This window comes from Micromys minutus (genome assembly GCF_963924665.1).
Source record: "Micromys minutus genome assembly, chromosome: 14".
NCBI lineage: Eukaryota > Metazoa > Chordata > Mammalia > Rodentia > Muridae > Micromys > Micromys minutus.
The window spans coordinates 49,872,271-49,891,529 of NC_137983.1; the positions used below are offsets into that span (position 1 = coordinate 49,872,271).

At 40.2% G+C, this 19,259-nt stretch overlaps 1 protein-coding gene across 1 annotated transcript in view; it reads left to right on the plus strand.

Moving 5' to 3' along the window:
* Positions 1–19,259, plus strand: part of CSMD1 (CUB and Sushi multiple domains 1) — a gene marked incomplete at its 3' end in the record, with an annotated part of 1,481,492 nt that overhangs the window by 1,192,322 nt on the left and 269,911 nt on the right. The window contains exons 18-21 of the mRNA XM_080928326.1: positions 3,554–3,742; positions 13,045–13,161; positions 15,442–15,657; positions 18,421–18,609. Of these exons, the coding sequence (XP_080784452.1) occupies positions 3,554–3,742; positions 13,045–13,161; positions 15,442–15,657; positions 18,421–18,609 (711 nt within the window). The remainder of the gene's footprint in view (positions 1–3,553; positions 3,743–13,044; positions 13,162–15,441; positions 15,658–18,420; positions 18,610–19,259) is intronic.

Here is a 19,259-nt window from a genome sequence, read left to right on the forward strand (position 1 = left end):
TACTCATGCATCCATTCATCCATACAAACACATGTGATAACCTATCTGAGGAGATGGCTCAGTGAGTAGAAGAAAGTCCTGCTCTTACAAAGGACTAGAGTTCAGTTTCTAACTCTACATCTGTCTGTTCACAGAGGTCAGTAACTTGAGCTACAGAGTGTCTGACATACCACTATTTCCATATGTATAGCAAATATCCACACACATGTAATATACATACATACATACATACATACATACATACATATATATATATATATATATATATATATATATATATATATATATATATATATAATAAAATTTAAGAGTTAGGAAATTTGTTCTCTGGTATCTATTTTTGTGTTAGATTATGCATTCTTGGAGGAAAGGTGTAGACACCTTAGTTACCCCAGTCTGTGATTGACAGCTGACACAAAGCAAGAATCACATTGATACACTTGGGGATGTTAACAAAGCAGTGGTGACCATAAAACAGTCACCTGCCTTTAATCTCCAAGGCACATGTTGTGTTGTCATGTCTTCACAAAGGCCACATGCTAAAAAGAAGTATGTTTGCAGTATATGTAGGTCAAATGTCAACACTTTTATGTTTCAGCTGAGAAACAACAGAATTAAAGTCCTTCACTCCACTCAAAAATTATCCACTGTTCTATCTGTTCCTTGTGACATGAGGTTGAGGCCGAGGTGGGTGAGACTGCTCTGACATTTGGTACTACTGAGTCAAGCCAAATCAGCACCAGACTCAGTCCATTCTTGCAGGTCTGGCCTTATTGCTCTCTGTGCCTTCCAGTGTGTGCTTCCCCACTCCCAGTTTGTGGTAATCCTGGACCAGCCGGTTTAGGCCATTTAAAGATAAAATTCATGACTGTAATTCAACCAATCACACATGCAGAGACACAGGGCACCCATATACACATGTGCACGTGCACACGCTCACACACAGACACACTCATGAATGCTTGCACATGGAATGCATGCCCATACAAATATGCATTTACACATACACTCACACACCCAAATTAGAAACACAGTGTTTTTATATTTCTGAACTCACATCTGTACTACTGTTTATTGTTTTTTAATAAAAAAAATACAGCAAGAGCTAATTTGTTTTTGGGTGTCCAGCATGGTTTTCTAGGTGATTTTAGATATATTCCAGAAGGATGATCAACATAAAATTCTATTTAGCTTTTTTGCCTAACAGTCCTTCTATATTTTTAAGCAAATTTTGTATTATGGTTTCATTATAAATCATGAATGTTACTGTAAGCATTTCTCACCCCCCCCAAAAAAAATGCCCTCATGTTGTCAGAAGCCTTCATCCCATGGTCATTTCAGCAATGTGGGGGTATGTTGTTCAAGGCATGAGAGTCAAAAATGTTTTCATGGAAAATGGAGGAAAGGAATGTGTTTGTGGTGAGAGAGGGGTTGGAGAACAGAGAGTGAGGAGGACAGTAGGATGGAGGACAGTGGAAAGAAGTGAGAGAAAAGGGGGGAGATGGAGGAAAAGAAAGGGAAGTGAAGAGAGGGGAAGGAAAAGGAAGAAGAGGGGAGAGAAGGGGAGGGAAGGGGAGGAAAGGAGAGGGAAGGGAAGGGAGAAGAGAGAAGAGGGGAGGAGAGGAGAAGGGAGGAGAGAAGAGGGAATGGAGGGGAGGGGTAGAAAGAAGAGAAAAGAGAGGAGGGGAGGAGAAAGGCATAAAGACAAGAGTAAGACTTCTGTAGACTGCTACTCAGCATTGATTGTCCTGCTCACATAACCTGCTGTAGGGCAGTGGGTGTTGCTCTTCTTTGTATAAAGATATAGAATAACCATTTAAGAAAAGTAAGTATTGGTAAAAATAATGCAATATTTTCAGTTTACTTTTTGTCCTATCATTGTTCAAATACCTCCAACTTTTAAAAATGTGACTGAGAATCCACACTGGGTTTTATCCTGGGAGACTTGGGTCACAGCCTATGAATTCAATTTCTTCAAAGCTCTATAAGTTCCCAGATTTCCCCCAACCGCTCTGAGCTTATTCATTTGCCCAGATGTTAACTCCAAGGGCTCTCTTAGAGTGAAAAACTCTATCCATCTTGTGAAAGGAAAAACACAGAGGGTGAGCCAGAAGTGAACAGAGTGTGGTGGGCATACTCTGTCAGAGAATATGGAGGCCTGAGGCGGTTCTTCAGGAGGTAGAGTCTACAGATATGTTTGAAAGGGTCACTGAAGGGGTGGCTAAGCTCCTTCTCCACTTGTGTGCCAGTTCGCTGGACAGAATGGATACAACAACTAAGAGGCCACAGAAGTAGGCAGAATGGTCCTGATGCTAGAAAACTACTGGGATAACAAAATAGTCCAGATAAAATGGCCAGGATATATAACCAGTATGGTCTTTGCCATCAGGGAACTCCCACTGTAAGCAACCAGAGTGATTATTATGTTTATGAAACACCCACAGAGAATAACCAGGATGACCATGACTCACAGGACTTATACACCAAGGATATCAGGGTGCTGTTGAGCTTTGGAAAAGGCCCAGTGCTCATACACTGTCCTTCAGCAGCTAACCTCTTCATGGCCAGTTCTACCCTGTTTGAGTCATAGTCTTTTGCACTACTAAGAACACATTATTGTTGTTTAAATAGTTACCCTAGATTATAAGAATTACTTGTTTAATCAAATAAAGGAAAGCCTATCTCTACTAGTCACCTAGCTCCACTAAAGTCCATTTGATCAGTCCCAGGATCCATGATGTCAATGCTGGAGCCATGAAAGTCTGAATTCCAGAGCATTTTGTGATCACTGTCCATGTCTGAGGTTACTGATAGAGGGGAAAACTGTAAAAGAGTTTTTACTTCTCTAACTACACAAACATTGCAATGATTTTCCCTTCCCTGATTCTCATGTTTTTGAATAGATTATTCTAGAAAAGGCAAATGTAAAGCGGGATGGACGGCCTCATGAGGAGGTGACCTAGTTCCTTTTATATACCAGCTTATCTAGTAGCTTAGGCAAATGACAGATGGCATGGAGATCTTAAAATGGTGCAGTTTACACTTATATTCTACAGTTAAATCTGTACAATATAGTCTTAGAAAATCCACTCTCATACAAATTTAAACCGTGTTTCATGTGTGTGCTTGCCTGTATCTGTCCACGTATAGGAGCATTGCAGTGAAGCTGCCAAAACCTAACTTGAATGCAAAAGTATAAAAGTAAAGAGAGAGGAGAAGGAATAAGACCTAGCTTGGTGTTCTGTTAACAGTCCTTTGATTTTCTGGGGAACAAAGGAAAAGTTAAAAGACTTCGATAGATTATTCCAGGTTGTATCATTTCTCTATGACCTGAAGATGAACACATGACTGTCTTTAATTTGAAAAACAAGGTCAAGTATTTCACATGGATGACTACTGGATAGTAAACAATCAATTCTATAATAAATAATTTACATAGATAGGAGATCCTAGGTCTGTACACATCTAAGAATATATTACAGCTTATGTTATAATACTTTTCTTCAATTATTCAGAAAGTCCTTTCAGTCTTACATTCTCTCTGCACATTCAGGTGTGACTCTTGAATCTGACTCCTGTCTGGACCCGGGCATCCCTGTAAATGGTCATCGGCATGGCAGTAACTTTGGTATCAGATCTACAGTGACCTTCAGCTGTGACCCTGGGTATACACTCAGTGATGACGAGCCCCTCATCTGTGAGAAGAACCATCAGTGGAACCACGCCTTGCCCAGCTGTGATGGTAGGTTGAGCCCAGACAAGCAGAGCTAAGCTGGTATACTACAAAGACATGTAGAGACAAGAAGACATGGAAACATGTGGACCACTGCGCACCACACCTGACAGAATCCAAAGTGACCAGAGAATGTATTACCTTTAGAAACTCTACCCTTAAAGCACAGCACATCTGAAGGTTGCTCAGCAGAATAGTTCCATTAACTAGGATAAGTCTTTATTAACATTGAAAAATGGTAGTCTGCTGAACAATATTACTGACAAAGACTTTGTGCTCTATTTAAACATTCCAGATGGTCAAGCCTCATTCTCTTCTGACTCAGGTGACCCCAGTCCACATACAGAGTTTCCTCAAAACTAACATATATCAGCCCACTGACCTCTGACCTTTTCCAGAGTACTTCTGCTGGGCATTTACCCCCTGTCCCCCAATTAATTTTTAAGACTATCTATTTGTCATCTGTCTTTCCTTCTGTACTTAACCACTCATGGAAACACAGATTATAGATTACTGTATATCAGTTTTTCTCAATAACTAGAAGTTAGGTAAATGTTTTATTTGTGATCACTTGGAATTCTTATGACTATGCCCTGTTGTAACATTATTTCTTCATAAAAGTGTGTAGGTATGTGAAAAATAAAAACTTAAATGTGAGTTATATACACATGTAATTTCAACTTCTTTTCCTTTTCCCAAACCATAGGTACTCCCTTTAAAATGTCATATGTGCAATAAACACCTTGATTCTCTTAAAATAATAGGTACAAATAGCAGGCTCTTGGAAGGCTGTGTTTTCAGTACTGCTGAGTACTAGCAATCCCTGACCTTTTCACCAGACTACTGGCTTAACCAGTGCATGGTACACACAGATAAGAAGTGGAACACTCATAGTAGATAAAGGCCTTTTCAGAAACACACAGAAGCTGTGGAGATTTGGGGGTCTGCATAGAACTGGGGAGGGAGCTACTTACACATCTGTGAGGCTACCTACTAGGAGGGCACCGAGGTTGGGCACTAGGCATGATGACCTTCTTCAGGAGGATCACACATTGTCAATTATTGACACAAAGCTATTGAGACAGTGTTCTTTGATGCTGTATATTGTAACTGTATTGTCAATTAACCCTAATGTCTTTCTTTTGTTGCTTGTTTTGTGCTGAGACAGGATCGAATTGTGTAGCCCAATCCTGCAACCCTGCTGCTTCAGCATCCAGAGTACTGGGCCATGTTGGTTGGGCTGCAAATTTTTCCACTGTGGCTATAAGAAATTGAACTGTGAAATCTAGGGACTATATGATGACTGATGTGTCCTTGCTTGCCAGTGGATAGTCAGCACACTGTCACCACATGGTCAAAGCACCTGGGTGGGTTTTACAATGGTGCTTTCGAGTGAAAGGCTTTGCTTGACCCATTTGAAGTTGATATTCTGAGGTGGATTCTTCTCAATAATCACCAGTGCTACATGTTCTGTGTAAAACAAATGCATAGACAGGAAATGACTTAGGAAAGGAGTGGAACTCAGCTCTACCAGAATGGCTGTGTGATCAGCAATTGGCCAAGTTGTTACAAGAGAACAGTTACAAATGGGATTTTTCTAGAGAAAATAAAAGTGCATTAAACTTAGACATTTTGTCTTTTGTCTTCCAAGTCAAATTTATGCAAATTTGAAATTTGATCCATCCAAGGGAATCCCAAATGTGATTTGTTCTGCTACATTGTAGCACCTTTCCAGGAGGAAGAGCCTACAATGAAAGGTTGTTCATAAGTCTTCACATTTCAAGAGAGTTTAGAGTTTAGCATGAGAGTTTTATTTAGTCATGGCTGTTTACACTGAGCTATGAGAATTGCCTTGCCCTTTCTAATATTATACAATCTCTTAAATCTTACAGGTTTTTATGGCAACAAACCACACATCAATGGGTAATGTAAGCCTCTAAAAATTCATGGCTCTCAGCAAGGGAACATAAATTAGAATTAATTATAATATTTTATCTCACCTGAAAAAACTAAAAATTTTCTTTCTCTTTTCCAAGTACTACATTTGTTTCTCCTGAATGCCATTGTTAGCACATTACAATTTAAAAGGAATAAATTGAGCATTGGTGGCATAATCTTCCTTCTATTTGGTAAAGGACAAATGCACAGATCATTTTAGAAATGTTGTTATTAAATATTTTTTGTGAACTGTGTATTCTTTCTGCAAACATTTATTGCAAAACAATTATTTTCATTGCCTCCTAAAAGTTAACACCAGCATCACATTCTACGTACCTTTAAATTCATACATAAAAGCAAGTGAAGAAGGAAAAATAACTAAGAATATAAAATGAAAAAAAAGAAATAGGATTTACAATGTACACTCTTGAGAAGCCTGGGAGGCATTTCAAAGTCCACTTTTTTGAAGAGACTTAATTCTGCAGAAATGATTTCATTCAAGGCAAATATATATATATATATATATATATATATATATATATATATATATATATATATATATATATATATAACAGAAGCATTGGGGATTAGGGTGAATGGTCATGAGTATCTGAGAGTAGGAATATGAAACACAGTTCAAGTCTCTGGGCATGGTCAGAATCCAGGGAAATACCTCATCATTCCACAGCCAAAGACCTTCATCTTTGATAGTAAAAACAATTTTGCATGTGTCTTAGAAGTTTTTGCCTTCTAAACCTGGGAAGCCCTGGTTTAATATTGCCTTGAAATGCAGGGCATCTGTCCAATATTTCTCTTGGGAAAATGAATTCAATAGAAATAAATAAGTAATTAAGGAGACATAGTCAGTGACTTCTGTTAACCATAGAATGGTCATGAGTCATCCTGTAACGGAGAAAAACTGAAATACAGCTCTGCTTACTTAGGAGCATACCCATAACATTACATACACACACATAGATACACACACACACACACACACACACACACACACACACACACACACACACATACACACACCATCTACAGATTACTGTAAACGAGAAAAGGAAGAAACTATAAAGCACAAAACTTTGTTTCATGTAGAATTCTTTTCAAAGAAGACACTAGTACAAGATTTCAAAGTTGAGTTAGATCAAAAGACCAAAATATACAGCTAACACATGAAGAGCAGGACAGGTTTTATAGTTTGGTGGTAAAGCACATGTCTAGCACCTGTAAGGCCCTGGAGTCCTTCTATAGCACCATATACAAAGAAAGAAGAACTGGCCTTGGCAGAAATACCACACATAAGGCATGTATGGCAGGGGGAGGGGAGCAGAGTGAAGACTCAGCACACTCTCACAGACAGAGGGAAATAACTCAAGAAAGAGGCTGTGTGGATTTGAGTGCCTTCAGCTCCTGTGGGTACTACAGAGTAGACAACATGGAGAGAGCATAATTTATAGCACATCATTTTTCCTTCTCTTGTAACCTTGCCCCATATAAAAGGGCTCTGGTCTGAAATATAGGCCCAATATGTCAACTTCAATCATCCCCAGTGAAGGTATACACTTATCTTTGAACTTGTAAGTTCCATGTGTTGGATCCAAGAAGTGAAAACTGAGACTACAGTCCTCAGTGTAATATTAGATAACTCTTGTCATGGTCTTGGAGATGACTTGGGTGGAGAAAGGGAGTGATAATAATATTAAAGGATAACAGCACATCGGTTCACAAGTATGAACAGATCAAAAAACAGTATCAGACCACATACCACTGGGCAATGCATGAAGGATGGGCCCTGCTCCCATCCTACCAACATGCTCTTACTTATGGGATATCCACCTTGGGTTAGGCACATCAGCTTGCCTTCTTTATGCCATCTCAACAGCACTTTGTAAACTAAACAACTGGGCTTCATTTGAGATCTGAAGGCTATTTGATATTATTTACCTGCAGAATAATTCTCAGCTATCTATATTTGATGTTGGGCTTTCCATACTAAATTTTAATTTTTAGGATGTCAAAGACTTCTTTGAGTATTTATTCTGCATGCCTGAGAGCATTAAGACTGTTATTAGTAAGACCGGGGTTAAGCTCTTAGGAAATGATTTGTCAGGGAGCCTGAGAACTAACCAGAGGTCAACACCAACTGATCATTGATTGGACCTTACCTCAATATACCTGGGGAAAGATGCCAAGCTGCCTACTCCTCCCATACCCTGTGCCCTTTTTAAAAAAATTTTCTCCATATTTTAGTCATTTTTCCAAGGGGCTTTTTGATAAAACCTGTCTGAGTCCAGAATGGTAGGTAGATATTAGAAATACAAATATCAAACTCACAGAGTAGCAGCCTTGAGGAAATTAGAAGTAAGTTTTTTTTACTGTAGCTTTTATAACTATCTCAAAAGTCTCTACAGTGCATGAAGAAATAGGTTCATGTAATTCCAATTCAATGCCGCTAAATTGGTGGGTCTGCTGACAGAACAGAGACCTGGTCATCTATGAATAGTCAAATCCTGCAGGAATCCTGCAGGGAAAGTCTAGGTTTTATCTTATTCTCTGCTCTCTTTAGAATTAGCTGAGAATCTCATTCCACTCTCTCTGTATATAAAATTGCCCTTTCTTTAAGCCTGTGGGCTTTGTGCAGGTAATTTTATTTAGAAAATTGATAGTGGGAGGCTCAGAAAGTCCCGTGTATCCAGCAGGGGATCAAGACTGACAGAGACATCCACCTCTACTGAAAATTTCTCCTGGTCTGGTCCAAATGGAAACACCCTGTGGCTGATTAGCACTCTTGATCTTCTTAGCAGGATTGGAAGTCACCAAAAAACAACAGGGATGCAGTGACCTGAAGACCTCTTGTGCTAACTGGACCACTGGCTGAGGAAATCACTACACTCTAGGCCCAGTGAGGAATTCCATCTCTATTCCCTAAGCAATGGCACTGAAACATGACCTCTGGCCTCCACAAGCATGCACATTTTCATACACACGTTAACCGGCACATAATGACTTGTGATTATTGGATTTTGTGATTACTCAATGTAGTTGGATATGGACTCCTTTTAATGCATTAGAGAGAATGAGTAGACTTTAGAGTGCCTGGTTCCAGAAACATTGGATATACAGCCTCTCAGTGTTACATAAAACTCTTTTTCATAGCTAAGTCATTCATTAAACTTGAGAATTTGTTATGCTGATTTATGCCTGTCCATAATCAATGGAAACTAACTAGTTACATTTTCTCCAGTCAGAACCCCAGGCCTCTGATTCCCCCTTATCTGTCCTGCATACTCTGCTTCCATCTTTACTGTGCTGGCCATGTGGTAAATGACTAAGTGCTGTTTCTGTTGCCTGTTCACACCCATGGCACTGCCTATCCACCACTATGTTGTCCTGTTTCTTGGTCAGTGTTTCCCATAGGAGGCTGACTTCTCTGCCCCATTCCATCTCCAGTCCTTTGCATGGGTATTCAGCAGCCTCACACTTCAGAGTTCCAAACCTCACTCCTGCTTTCCTTTATCCAGACATCTTAATTCCCTGCCTATGTCATCTGTAGGTTTCCAATTGGCCACCCCCCTACTGCTGTACCAGTGCTGTGAAAAGAAAGTTACAATATCTCTCTCTACAGTCTGTATTTGTCTGCCCTCTCTCTCAAGCTACCCATCTTTTCCCAAGTAAAGACATCTGTCTTTGCCCTTCTTTCTCAAGATACACATAACATCTGTATTTGTCTGCCCTTCTCTCAAGCTGCCCAAAACATCTGTCCATTTGCCTGCATTTTCTCCCTAAACCTTACAGAGCAGCCTTGTGACAAGGTTAAGCACAACATAACCTATGTGCTCCACAGGCAGGGATATAATGTGTTCTTTTCTCTGCCTCTGAAAAATGCCAGCCTTCTAGGATGGTTTATGAAGGATGGGGAACCATTTGAACAGCAGACAGATCCAAAGACCTTCTCACCTTTCCTTCGTATGGCACGTATGTAGGTCTCTTCTCCAGATAAGCCTGTACTGGTTGAGAGTCCCTTTTCTCCATTCTTGCCACTTCAGCTCTCATTCAGTTATCACATGGGACCTCATAGCTCAGGCTCTGGGGCCCTTTCTCCTACCTTCTCTCAGCCCATGTCAGTGCCTTGGACTCAGCTATCTTTCCCCTCTACCTTGTCCCATGCACAGGCATCTATTTTCTTCCAAGTTCTGTCATCAGGGATGGAACAGTGAGCTTTTCCATGTGCCATCATTCCATGATATTAGTGGTGTTGGCTCATTTGCCATAATGTCATCTCCCTTGGTGCTAAGGCCAATGTCTACCAGCAGGTTCTCAGTAATTCTTTGTTGACAAAGTTGACTTCAAAGTTAATGTTTAATTTTCCATCTTTCATAATAAAATAAAATTAAGATGGAAAAATCTAATGAGAGCCTATTAAAATATGGTAGAAATGATCTTCAATCATTTGTGTTGGATTGGTTTTCATGTGGCCATTCTTCTTAAGTTTATGTGTTGTGATGTGTTACATCCCCTTCAAATATTGACCAGAGAGTAGCAGGATGTAAAGTGTGTGTTTCATAAGTTAGCCAGTAATCATGCAAATGTTGACTGTGAAAGTGATGTTCATAGCACAATTTCTAATTAGCCTACTGAGAAGAAGTGGTCCTAGAAATGAGTTAGGGAATGATGGTTAATTCTAGTTCAAAAGAGATGTTTCAAACTACATGACCCATCCAGTTTGATAAAGGAAATATGAGCTCAAGTTCAGGCCATATACTTCTTTCAGACAACACATATACTCCTAAAATAAGAGCCTGGAGAGCCATACAGATTTGGTATTAAGGTTTTCTATACAATACTGGTAGCCTTCCCTTGTGGCTCACCTCTTTCTCCAGCACACAGGGAACCTGGGACATTTTCAGACATAGAATAGGGACACAGGGGTCAGTGTCACAATATTTCAAAGTAGCGAGTGGATGTATTACTCAGAACTGTACAGAAACAGAATCAGTAGGCACCACACACACACACACACACACACACACACACATACACAGATACACACACACACACACATACACGAACATAAAAAACACACGTGCACATACATAGAGATGGGGGAGGGAGAAAGAAAGAGAGACAAAGAAAAATAAGGAAAATTTTATTATAAAAACTTTTTATGTAGCAATGTTTCTGTAAGAAATTCATTTACAACTTAGTAATTGCACACATCTGAAAACAAGTTCCCACCACAGGACAATATAAAAGAGCAAAGACCAGGAGCTCTGAGAGATCACTGAGCTAGCAGGCAGAGGGGCTGCTGTTTGAACTCTTAACACAGGAGTGACAGTTCCCAAAGTCTCCTCTTGTGATAAACTTCAGGCTTTTTCTCTCTGTGCCTGGCTCACTTCCAGCTATCAAAGCCCCCAGGCACACCCTGGCTGTCACATGTGACAACACCCTATTCTCTTCAGGCCCAATGGCCTCCCAGTGTGTGAAGATAGATTGCTGCTTCTATCTTTACTTCTATCTATGGTTGTTTCTCTATGCCGGGTATCAGGGGGATTTCTACAGTTGGTGTGGGGGACTGAGGACCTCTTTGATACACTGATTCTCTTCTCAACCCTAAATGACTGGGTCTTGTGGATGTTAATCAGCTTTTTGATGAAGCATCTTCATTCTGCTTCCCATGTGAACTGAACTAGTTTGTCCTGGGCTCAGCCTAATGATTGTTTGTAAGTATCTGCATCTTTCTCAGTCGGATACTGGTGGAGCCCAAGGGAATGCTAGAGGAGTGAGGCAGGAATGGATGGCTGGGTGGGAAAGTACTCTCTTAGAGGCAAAGGGACAGGAGGATGGAATCTGAGGATTTGCAGAAAGGAGAATGGGAAGGGGGACAGCATTTCCAATATAAATAAATAACCAATTAATAAAAAATAAGAATAATTCCCCAGACATATCCATGGATTATTCTGATCTAAATTATCCCCATTGAGACTCTCTTCTTATTTAATTTACAGTACATCAAGTTGACCAAAACTATCCATCACACATAGTAAATGAGATTTTTTTTTCAAACTAAAAACCAAAGATACTACTCCCATAGAGGTTCCCACAGAAAACAACAGGTCCAAAAGCTGCTGAATGTGTGTCATGACAGAGGGATAACTAGTCTGTACTGCCATTGTGCAGGGTGACTATAGCTGGCATGAATCAATTGAATGCTTCAAAACAACATCACATAGTATTTAATTGTTCCCAGAATAAGGAAGCAATGAATGTGCTTGGTGGTAGTAATTCCATTGACTTCAACTTTATCATTAAGCATTACACTCAAGGACATAATTGCCATAATTGTATATCAAGTATGGAAAGTCCATACCTGCCTACAAGTGTGTGTCTGTGATAGAGTATCGCAGCTTATATGTCAGTATGGATGTAGGCACGTGGATTTGTGTTTCAATATGAAAAGAAAACTAAAAGAGGACAGAAGAAAGCCATTTATCTCTTCCAAAATTTTGTTTTTCATATAATTTTATACATATATAAAATATACTTTTATTTTTAACTTTTTCTTGCTTATAGATGTATTTTAATAAAATCCATATCTTCATTTTAGTTTATTTTATTCTCTGTCCTCTTTCCACTCTTCCCTCTCAGCCTTTATGTGTTTTCTTTTTTTAAACATACCAAATCCATTTAGTGTTACTATCTGTGCATGGTATTGGCCATTCATCAGAGCATGGGTGGCCTCTCAGAGAACTGAGCTTCTTTCCACATAACTCATCATTTACCAATAGCTCCTTATCTAGGGCTGGGACTTCATAATCCTCTTCCCATACAAATTAGGATTTAAGCTGGCTGATCTTGTCCTGGTCAAGTCCACTCAATCACAGCTTCTGTGTCTTCATGTGTGCCATTGCTTTTTATATGTCTGTCAAAACTCCTTAAAGCTCCTGATGTATTGCTATGAACTAGTGCTTTCCTGTTCAAAGTTTTATAAAGAACTTTATGATAGTTAAATATTTCAGTTAGTTTGAACATGTCAAATTGTGCTCCAAGAATTTTAAATTCACTGTAGGATTGTTAAGAAGACTCACCCTGGAAGATGGGAATGACAGCTTAAATATATGCCCATTTCTCTGGATGTATTGACACTGTCCTTCTCTGCCATGCTTTACACTGAGTTAGGGTCTGTGGCCATGCTGTGATAGAAACACCTGCTTATGAAGTGGCATCTCATAGCTGCAAGAAAAACGATGAACGATATCTAGGTTTCGACTTTATCTTCTGTTGGTGCTTATGCAAATGCACTGACCAAGTAGAAGCACTCCATCCCAGCAACCAGTGTGGACTGCTCATGTTTTCTGTTATTTCAGCCCTGTGTGGAGGCTACATCCATGGAAAGAGTGGGACTGTCCTTTCTCCAGGATTTCCAGACTTTTATCCAAACTCTCTGAACTGTACATGGACCATCGAAGTCCCTCATGGCAAGGGTAAGACCAAGGGTAGGGGCTTAACACAAACAATACACAATGGGGAGTATGGGCTAGAGGAAGCAGGAAGGATGGGGAGCATGGGCTAGAGGAAGCAGGAAGGATGGGGAGTATGGGCTAAAGAAAGCAGGAAGGATGGGGAGCATGGGCTAGAGGAATCAGGAAGGATGGGGAGCATGGGCTAGAGGAAGCAGGAAGGATGGGGAGCATGGGCTAAAGAAAGCAGGAAGGATGGGGAGCATGGGCTAGAGGAAGCAGGAAGGATGGGGAGCATGGGCTAGAGGAAGCAGGAAGGATGGGTAGTATGGGCTAGAGGAAGCAGGAAGGATGGGGAGCATGGGCTAGAGAAAGCAGGAAGGATGGGGAGCATGGGCTAGAGAAAGCAGGAAGGATGGGGAGCATGGGCTAGAGGAAGCAGGAAGGATGGGGAGTATGGACTAGAGAAAGCAGGAAGGATGGGGAGCATGGGCTAGAGGAAGCAGGAAGGATGGGTAGTATGGGCTAGAGGAAGCAGGAAGGATGGGGAGTATGGGCTAGAGGAAGCAGGAAGGAAATGCCAGGAAAATAAATTAATTTTCATGATTAACTAGCCCTTAACTTTTTTGATAAGAATAAAAGAAAACAAGATCTTGGTATCATTGGAGAGTTAAGCAGAAGTCATTTTTTTTTTTTTTTTTTTTTTGTTGGTGTAATCCTGGTTGTATATGTGTGAATATAAACTTGGAAATTAGACGCAATGATAAGGAAAATGAGCTTTGATTAAGTAAAATGTAAGAAGAGTAGATTTTTTAAGCTTCTATAATATATCTGAGAAACATCTATGCTTCTGTTCTGACTCTGTAAGGTGCAGTTCTTATGATAATTATCAGGTCTTCACATAATCTAATGGTGTTTTACCGCCATGGATTTTCCCATCCTTATACACATGAAAAATGCAAAAGAAGCAAATTAGTATTCTTTGAAGAAAATATATATTATGAGTGCTGGGCTTAGCAAGGTACCCTGGGCATGTTCTAATATCTATAACTAAACGTTATTTTTAAAGAACCTTAAAAAAACTTTGATCAGTAGACTTTGCCTTTCAAGATATATTGAAACTCCACTTGGTGTTTTTATGATCTAGATGTTACAATGACCTGCATGTTACAGCATTTAGATGGTTATGTTTTACACTCCTGCAGGAACATATATTTTTAAAAACATGGAAAGATAACTCAGCAGTTAAGAGCATAAGAGCATATCCCTGCAGAGGACTTGAGTTCAAATTTAAGCGCCCATATTAGTAAGCTCACAGCAACCTATAACTCTAATTTCAGAGAGGTTGGACACCTCTGGCCTCTGAGGGTACATGAACCCACATGCACATATCTACACAGAGACTCCTGAATGCAAATATAAATTGAAATAGTAACTCTCCAAGGAAGGAAGGGGAAAAAGAATAAAAAGATGTCCTGAAGTAAATAAAACAAACAGATTATTAGTAACAAAGACTGCTTAATTAGAAAAATGTAAATCTTTATCACTTATATGTCAGTTTATCCTCTTCAGCACAGAAACTCAGAGATGATGCATTATGATTTCTATGAAGACATAATAAGATTGAAAAAACTATAATTTAGAGAATTTGCCTTCCCCAGTGCGTGTTTACATATGATATATCCAAACTAATACTTCAAAAACTGAGGAGTGGAAATGAAGGGGGTATTCTGTGTTCTGTTTCTGGGATGAACATTTCCCCTTCATGAATACAGTCAAACATCAACATACTTATTGTACTAATGGAACCATACCTACATCTATAGATTCCTTTATGCCTTTGTCTATATGAATAACCAAACTAACATCTCTACCACCACAGATATACATCTGCACACACCTGTGATGATATCTATATCCTTTTCCATTGTCTGCATAAACATCAGTATTATGCCCATGCTGACATTTAACTCATTCTTTAATCTCCACCTAGATCTATGAGTGTATCAGTAGCTATAACAGCTCCTCTCTACCAACATCGATATCCATATCTGCACCAAAACCCACAGCAGCAACTGATCTGAAAGCTATTTGAACATTTGTTTTTGTTTGACTATTCTTCTTAAATTTATAACAGCCTCTATCTAATTTTCTCTGAAATATTAAAGTTAAAAATAACCCAAGATAATTTTAATATTTAACAATTTAGGGTATTTTGATCCAAACCTTTGATGTCTATAATTATGCCTAGAAGAGATTCCTTTCAGCTACAGTTAAATCGACTGTACCGCCCTCATCTCTCAGGAGTACAGATGAATTTCCACACCTTTCACCTTGAGAGTTCCCACGACTATTTGCTGATCACAGAGGATGGGAGTTTCTCAGAACCAGTAGCCAGGCTCACTGGGTCAGTCCTGCCTCACACCATTAAGGCTGGTTTGTTTGGAAACTTTACTGCACAACTCAGGTTCATCTCTGACTTCTCCATCTCCTATGAAGGTTTCAACATTACATTTGCAGGTATGTTGTTTCTTTGTCTTCTTTATGGTTTCTGTCTTTGGCTATATGATCTTGGATTCTCTCCTCTCTCTCTCTCTCTCTCTCTCTCTCTCTCTCTCTCTCTCTCTCTCTCTCTCTCTCTCTCCCTCTCTCTCTCTCTCTCTCTCTGTGTGTGTGTGTGTGTGTGTGTGTGTGTCCTCTCTGTCCTCAGCAAAATTTTGATCCATAGGTTATAAAGGCTGAGCTATTAATGCTGAAAGCTAGCATGCATCTTGCACCATATGTAAGTTCTATTCGTAAGAAATTGATAAATAAAACTGTTTCCTGAAAAGGTTTCCTTGTTTGCCTCTCTTCAACAGTTCTAGCAGCTCTGATCACAACCTATTCTCTGGGATCAATGTACAGGGGCAGGTAACACTGACTCTTGTTCCTCCAGTGGGTACTCACATAGAGGAAAACAGGCTGTTAGTTCTTTTATCAGAATTATACATGTTGACAATATCCCAACACAGTCAGGAAACTTTCTTTTCAACTGCTTTTGTTTCTTTAATTGTAGTACGTATCTATAAGTGTGTAGGCTTTCTGGTGTATTTGACACATTTTACTTAGGTGCAATTGCATATCTGTGTTGCTTTTGGCATAGGTAATCTTTGCATATAGGATCAAAATGCTGATCTAAGTGAGCCGGATAAACCTGATGTTTTAAACAAGGCCCTAAGAGCACTTCTATTCCATTGTCTACACACCCAATGACAAGGAGTGAAACCCCCCCCCACTAACGGGAGTGAACAATTTTGTGTGTGCGCATATGCATGTGTGTGTGTGTGCACTCGTAGAAGGCTCCATCTCTCACCAGCAGCTATGTCCCCCTTGTCACATGGTAGCAGTTTTCTCACTTGTAGCATGAAGCTGGGTTATCTAACATGGAATGCCTCTCAAACACAAGAACAAAAATAACAACAAATTTCTAACAGTTTTTTTCTATTTACAAAGAACTTTGGTTATTTTAATTTGACTTTGTTGATTTCCTTGCTATGTAGCAGCATAAAAGAGCCTTCCAGAACTGGTTCAAATGCATGCTTTCCTGGAATTTTACTGTAGTCATAGTAATGATGAAATTGTCCACATTATCAATCAAAGACTTCAGCCTTCTCATGCTAGTACCTGAGTATCTTCTCTGTAGTTTCCCTAGATGATTGGTTAGGGTCATTATGAGAATTTCTTTCCTTTCTATATTCTTGCATCCAGATCTATAAAGAGTAAAATGGATATTCTGAAGGAGATGGCATGAGGCCTGTGGCTATCTCCCACAGGCAATTCCCAGGGGACTCTAAACTTCTCATTCATCTGTCCCCATCTGTTTTTATGTTCTGCTGTTCCCACACATGGCTCACGGCAGAGTCTTTGGATTTCTGCTATAGCAGAACATCTCAGACTCTGGGGAAAAAGAGAACTTCCCTTGTCATGGTTTTGGTTGCTGGAAGGTCACAGTGCTACATTCTGCCATCTGGATTTGCTTCTGAGCTATGTCATCACATAGCAGAAGAAAACTAAGGCTGCTGCCTTGCCACTTTCTCAGACAGTCATTCAGAACAAAGCAACTGTAAACTTCAGAAGTTAAACGTCGACCCAACTGCTTTTCATGACCCGTTTTAGCCATCACATATGTCATGGCACAGAAAATATTGGCTCTGGGTCTTCAGATCCCTTGTGGGAAGTCTATTTCTAGATGAAAGAAGTTTCTTAGGCATGTGGTTCTGCGGCTATGAATGTAAAATCATGGCCTTCATACCTGAAGAGATCTTTTGTGCTTTGTCAGCTCATGGTGCCAGGCAAAACAGCAAGAAGACAACTTGATTGAGAAGTTGAGCCAAGCACACTCTTGGTGTCTTATAACAGCAACATAAAGGGAAACAGAGCAGTTCTTCATGCCTTTTCCAATCTCCAGACTCTAGGGACATTAGCTTGTCCTGTGACCTAGCGCTGACATGACTGTACAGAACATGGAAGGAAGGTTTTAGATGGAGACAAGAGATTGAAGAATAGGTGTCTACTTTCCCTCATTGTGATCCTGACTCATAATGGCTTAGTCCCTCCTCCAGAGACAAACAGGAGGACCAATGGCAAACAGTGGCCAAACTACACACACAGTGTGATCCCAACCAGCAGCTGAAAGCTTGAGGTAGACACAGAAGATCCTCCAGGATACCAACCTGCTGAAGTCACTCTTTCTGGGCATCCAGATATCAAACAATGCTGCTTCATTTAAAACTCACTTAGTGTTTGCTCTTGGAGTGGCTTATAGAAATTTCTAGTTGACAAAATATTTTCCATTGTGTGTCAATGAAACCTGCTTCATACATTGAGAATAGCTCTGCTGCATACATACCTGTGTGCAGGTGACTTAGCCAAGATGAACTGATGCTGAGCATTATTCTTGGTGCTGCTTTGCCTTCAGCCTTAAAGTACATTTAAGGAGAGTACAGAGATGCCTTTACCAGCTGTGAATGCAAGATAATTGATTCCATTCTCTCAACATGATAGGCAGAAATAATTCATCCCTTGTTACCTTATTACACATATATATTCACATTGTAGACTACTGAGACTTCTGCTAGACTCCATGGGACAAAGGCAAGAATTCATAGGATAGAAGAGGGGGAAAGAAAATAAGGGAGAGTGTGGGATGAAAGTCTTTCAGTGTTGTTTCTTTCCTAGTCCATGCCAAATACTTTTCCTTGCTTCCCAGGCCCAATCCCCTCACCCTGTCTCTTTTGTTTCCAGAATATGACCTGGAGCCCTGTGATGACCCTGGAGTCCCTGCCTTCAGCCGCAGAATTGGGTTCCATTTCGGTGTGGGTGACACCCTGGCTTTCACCTGCTTCCAGGGATACCGCTTAGAAGGTGCAACCAAGCTTACGTGCCTGGGTGGGGGACGCCGAGTGTGGAGTGCACCTCTGCCAAGGTGTGTGGGTAGGTGGCCACACACTTTCATTTCATTCATCCATGGGCAGTGGGTCAGGCAACAGAGAGAGAGCTGAGCAGGAAGGGTAGAGGTGAAAACTTAAATAGACTGGGCTGAGGGAAGCTACTTCACTTTTGAAGCTTGATTTACCTTATCTTCAAACTGTCTCTGTCAGCTATAAGGTTCTATGAAAAAGGGAGCCCAGTGACTCTATAAAAGAATAAAAATCAATGTATGTTTAAAAAGAAAGAAAAAGAAAAGTTGGGGAAAAGAATATGCTAGAAGACATGCTATAGAAATACAAGTTCCAAAGATGCTGAGAGCCACACTCCCTGTGATGACAGTGACAGTTCAGAGAACTGGCTTTGTTGTCCCTGGGAACCCTTCATTGTAGGTTTGCTGTGTGAGCTAGCAAGGAAGCATCGCTGATGTTTGGGCCAAGTTAGCTTCTGAGTGTCATCTATGAGAAGGAGGCAGCTTCTCTGCTGCGTGGTGTAGCACAGTTCAGGTTGTTTGCAAGGAGATACTCCGGACATGCAACCATTGGTGCAGTAGTTCACAACAGGTACCAAAGTCCTGTTGGGCATTGTGCTGGTCTGAGGGACAGGGGAACAGAGCCACCATTGCCACCTTGGTTTTAGCACAAGACTTCTGTGAA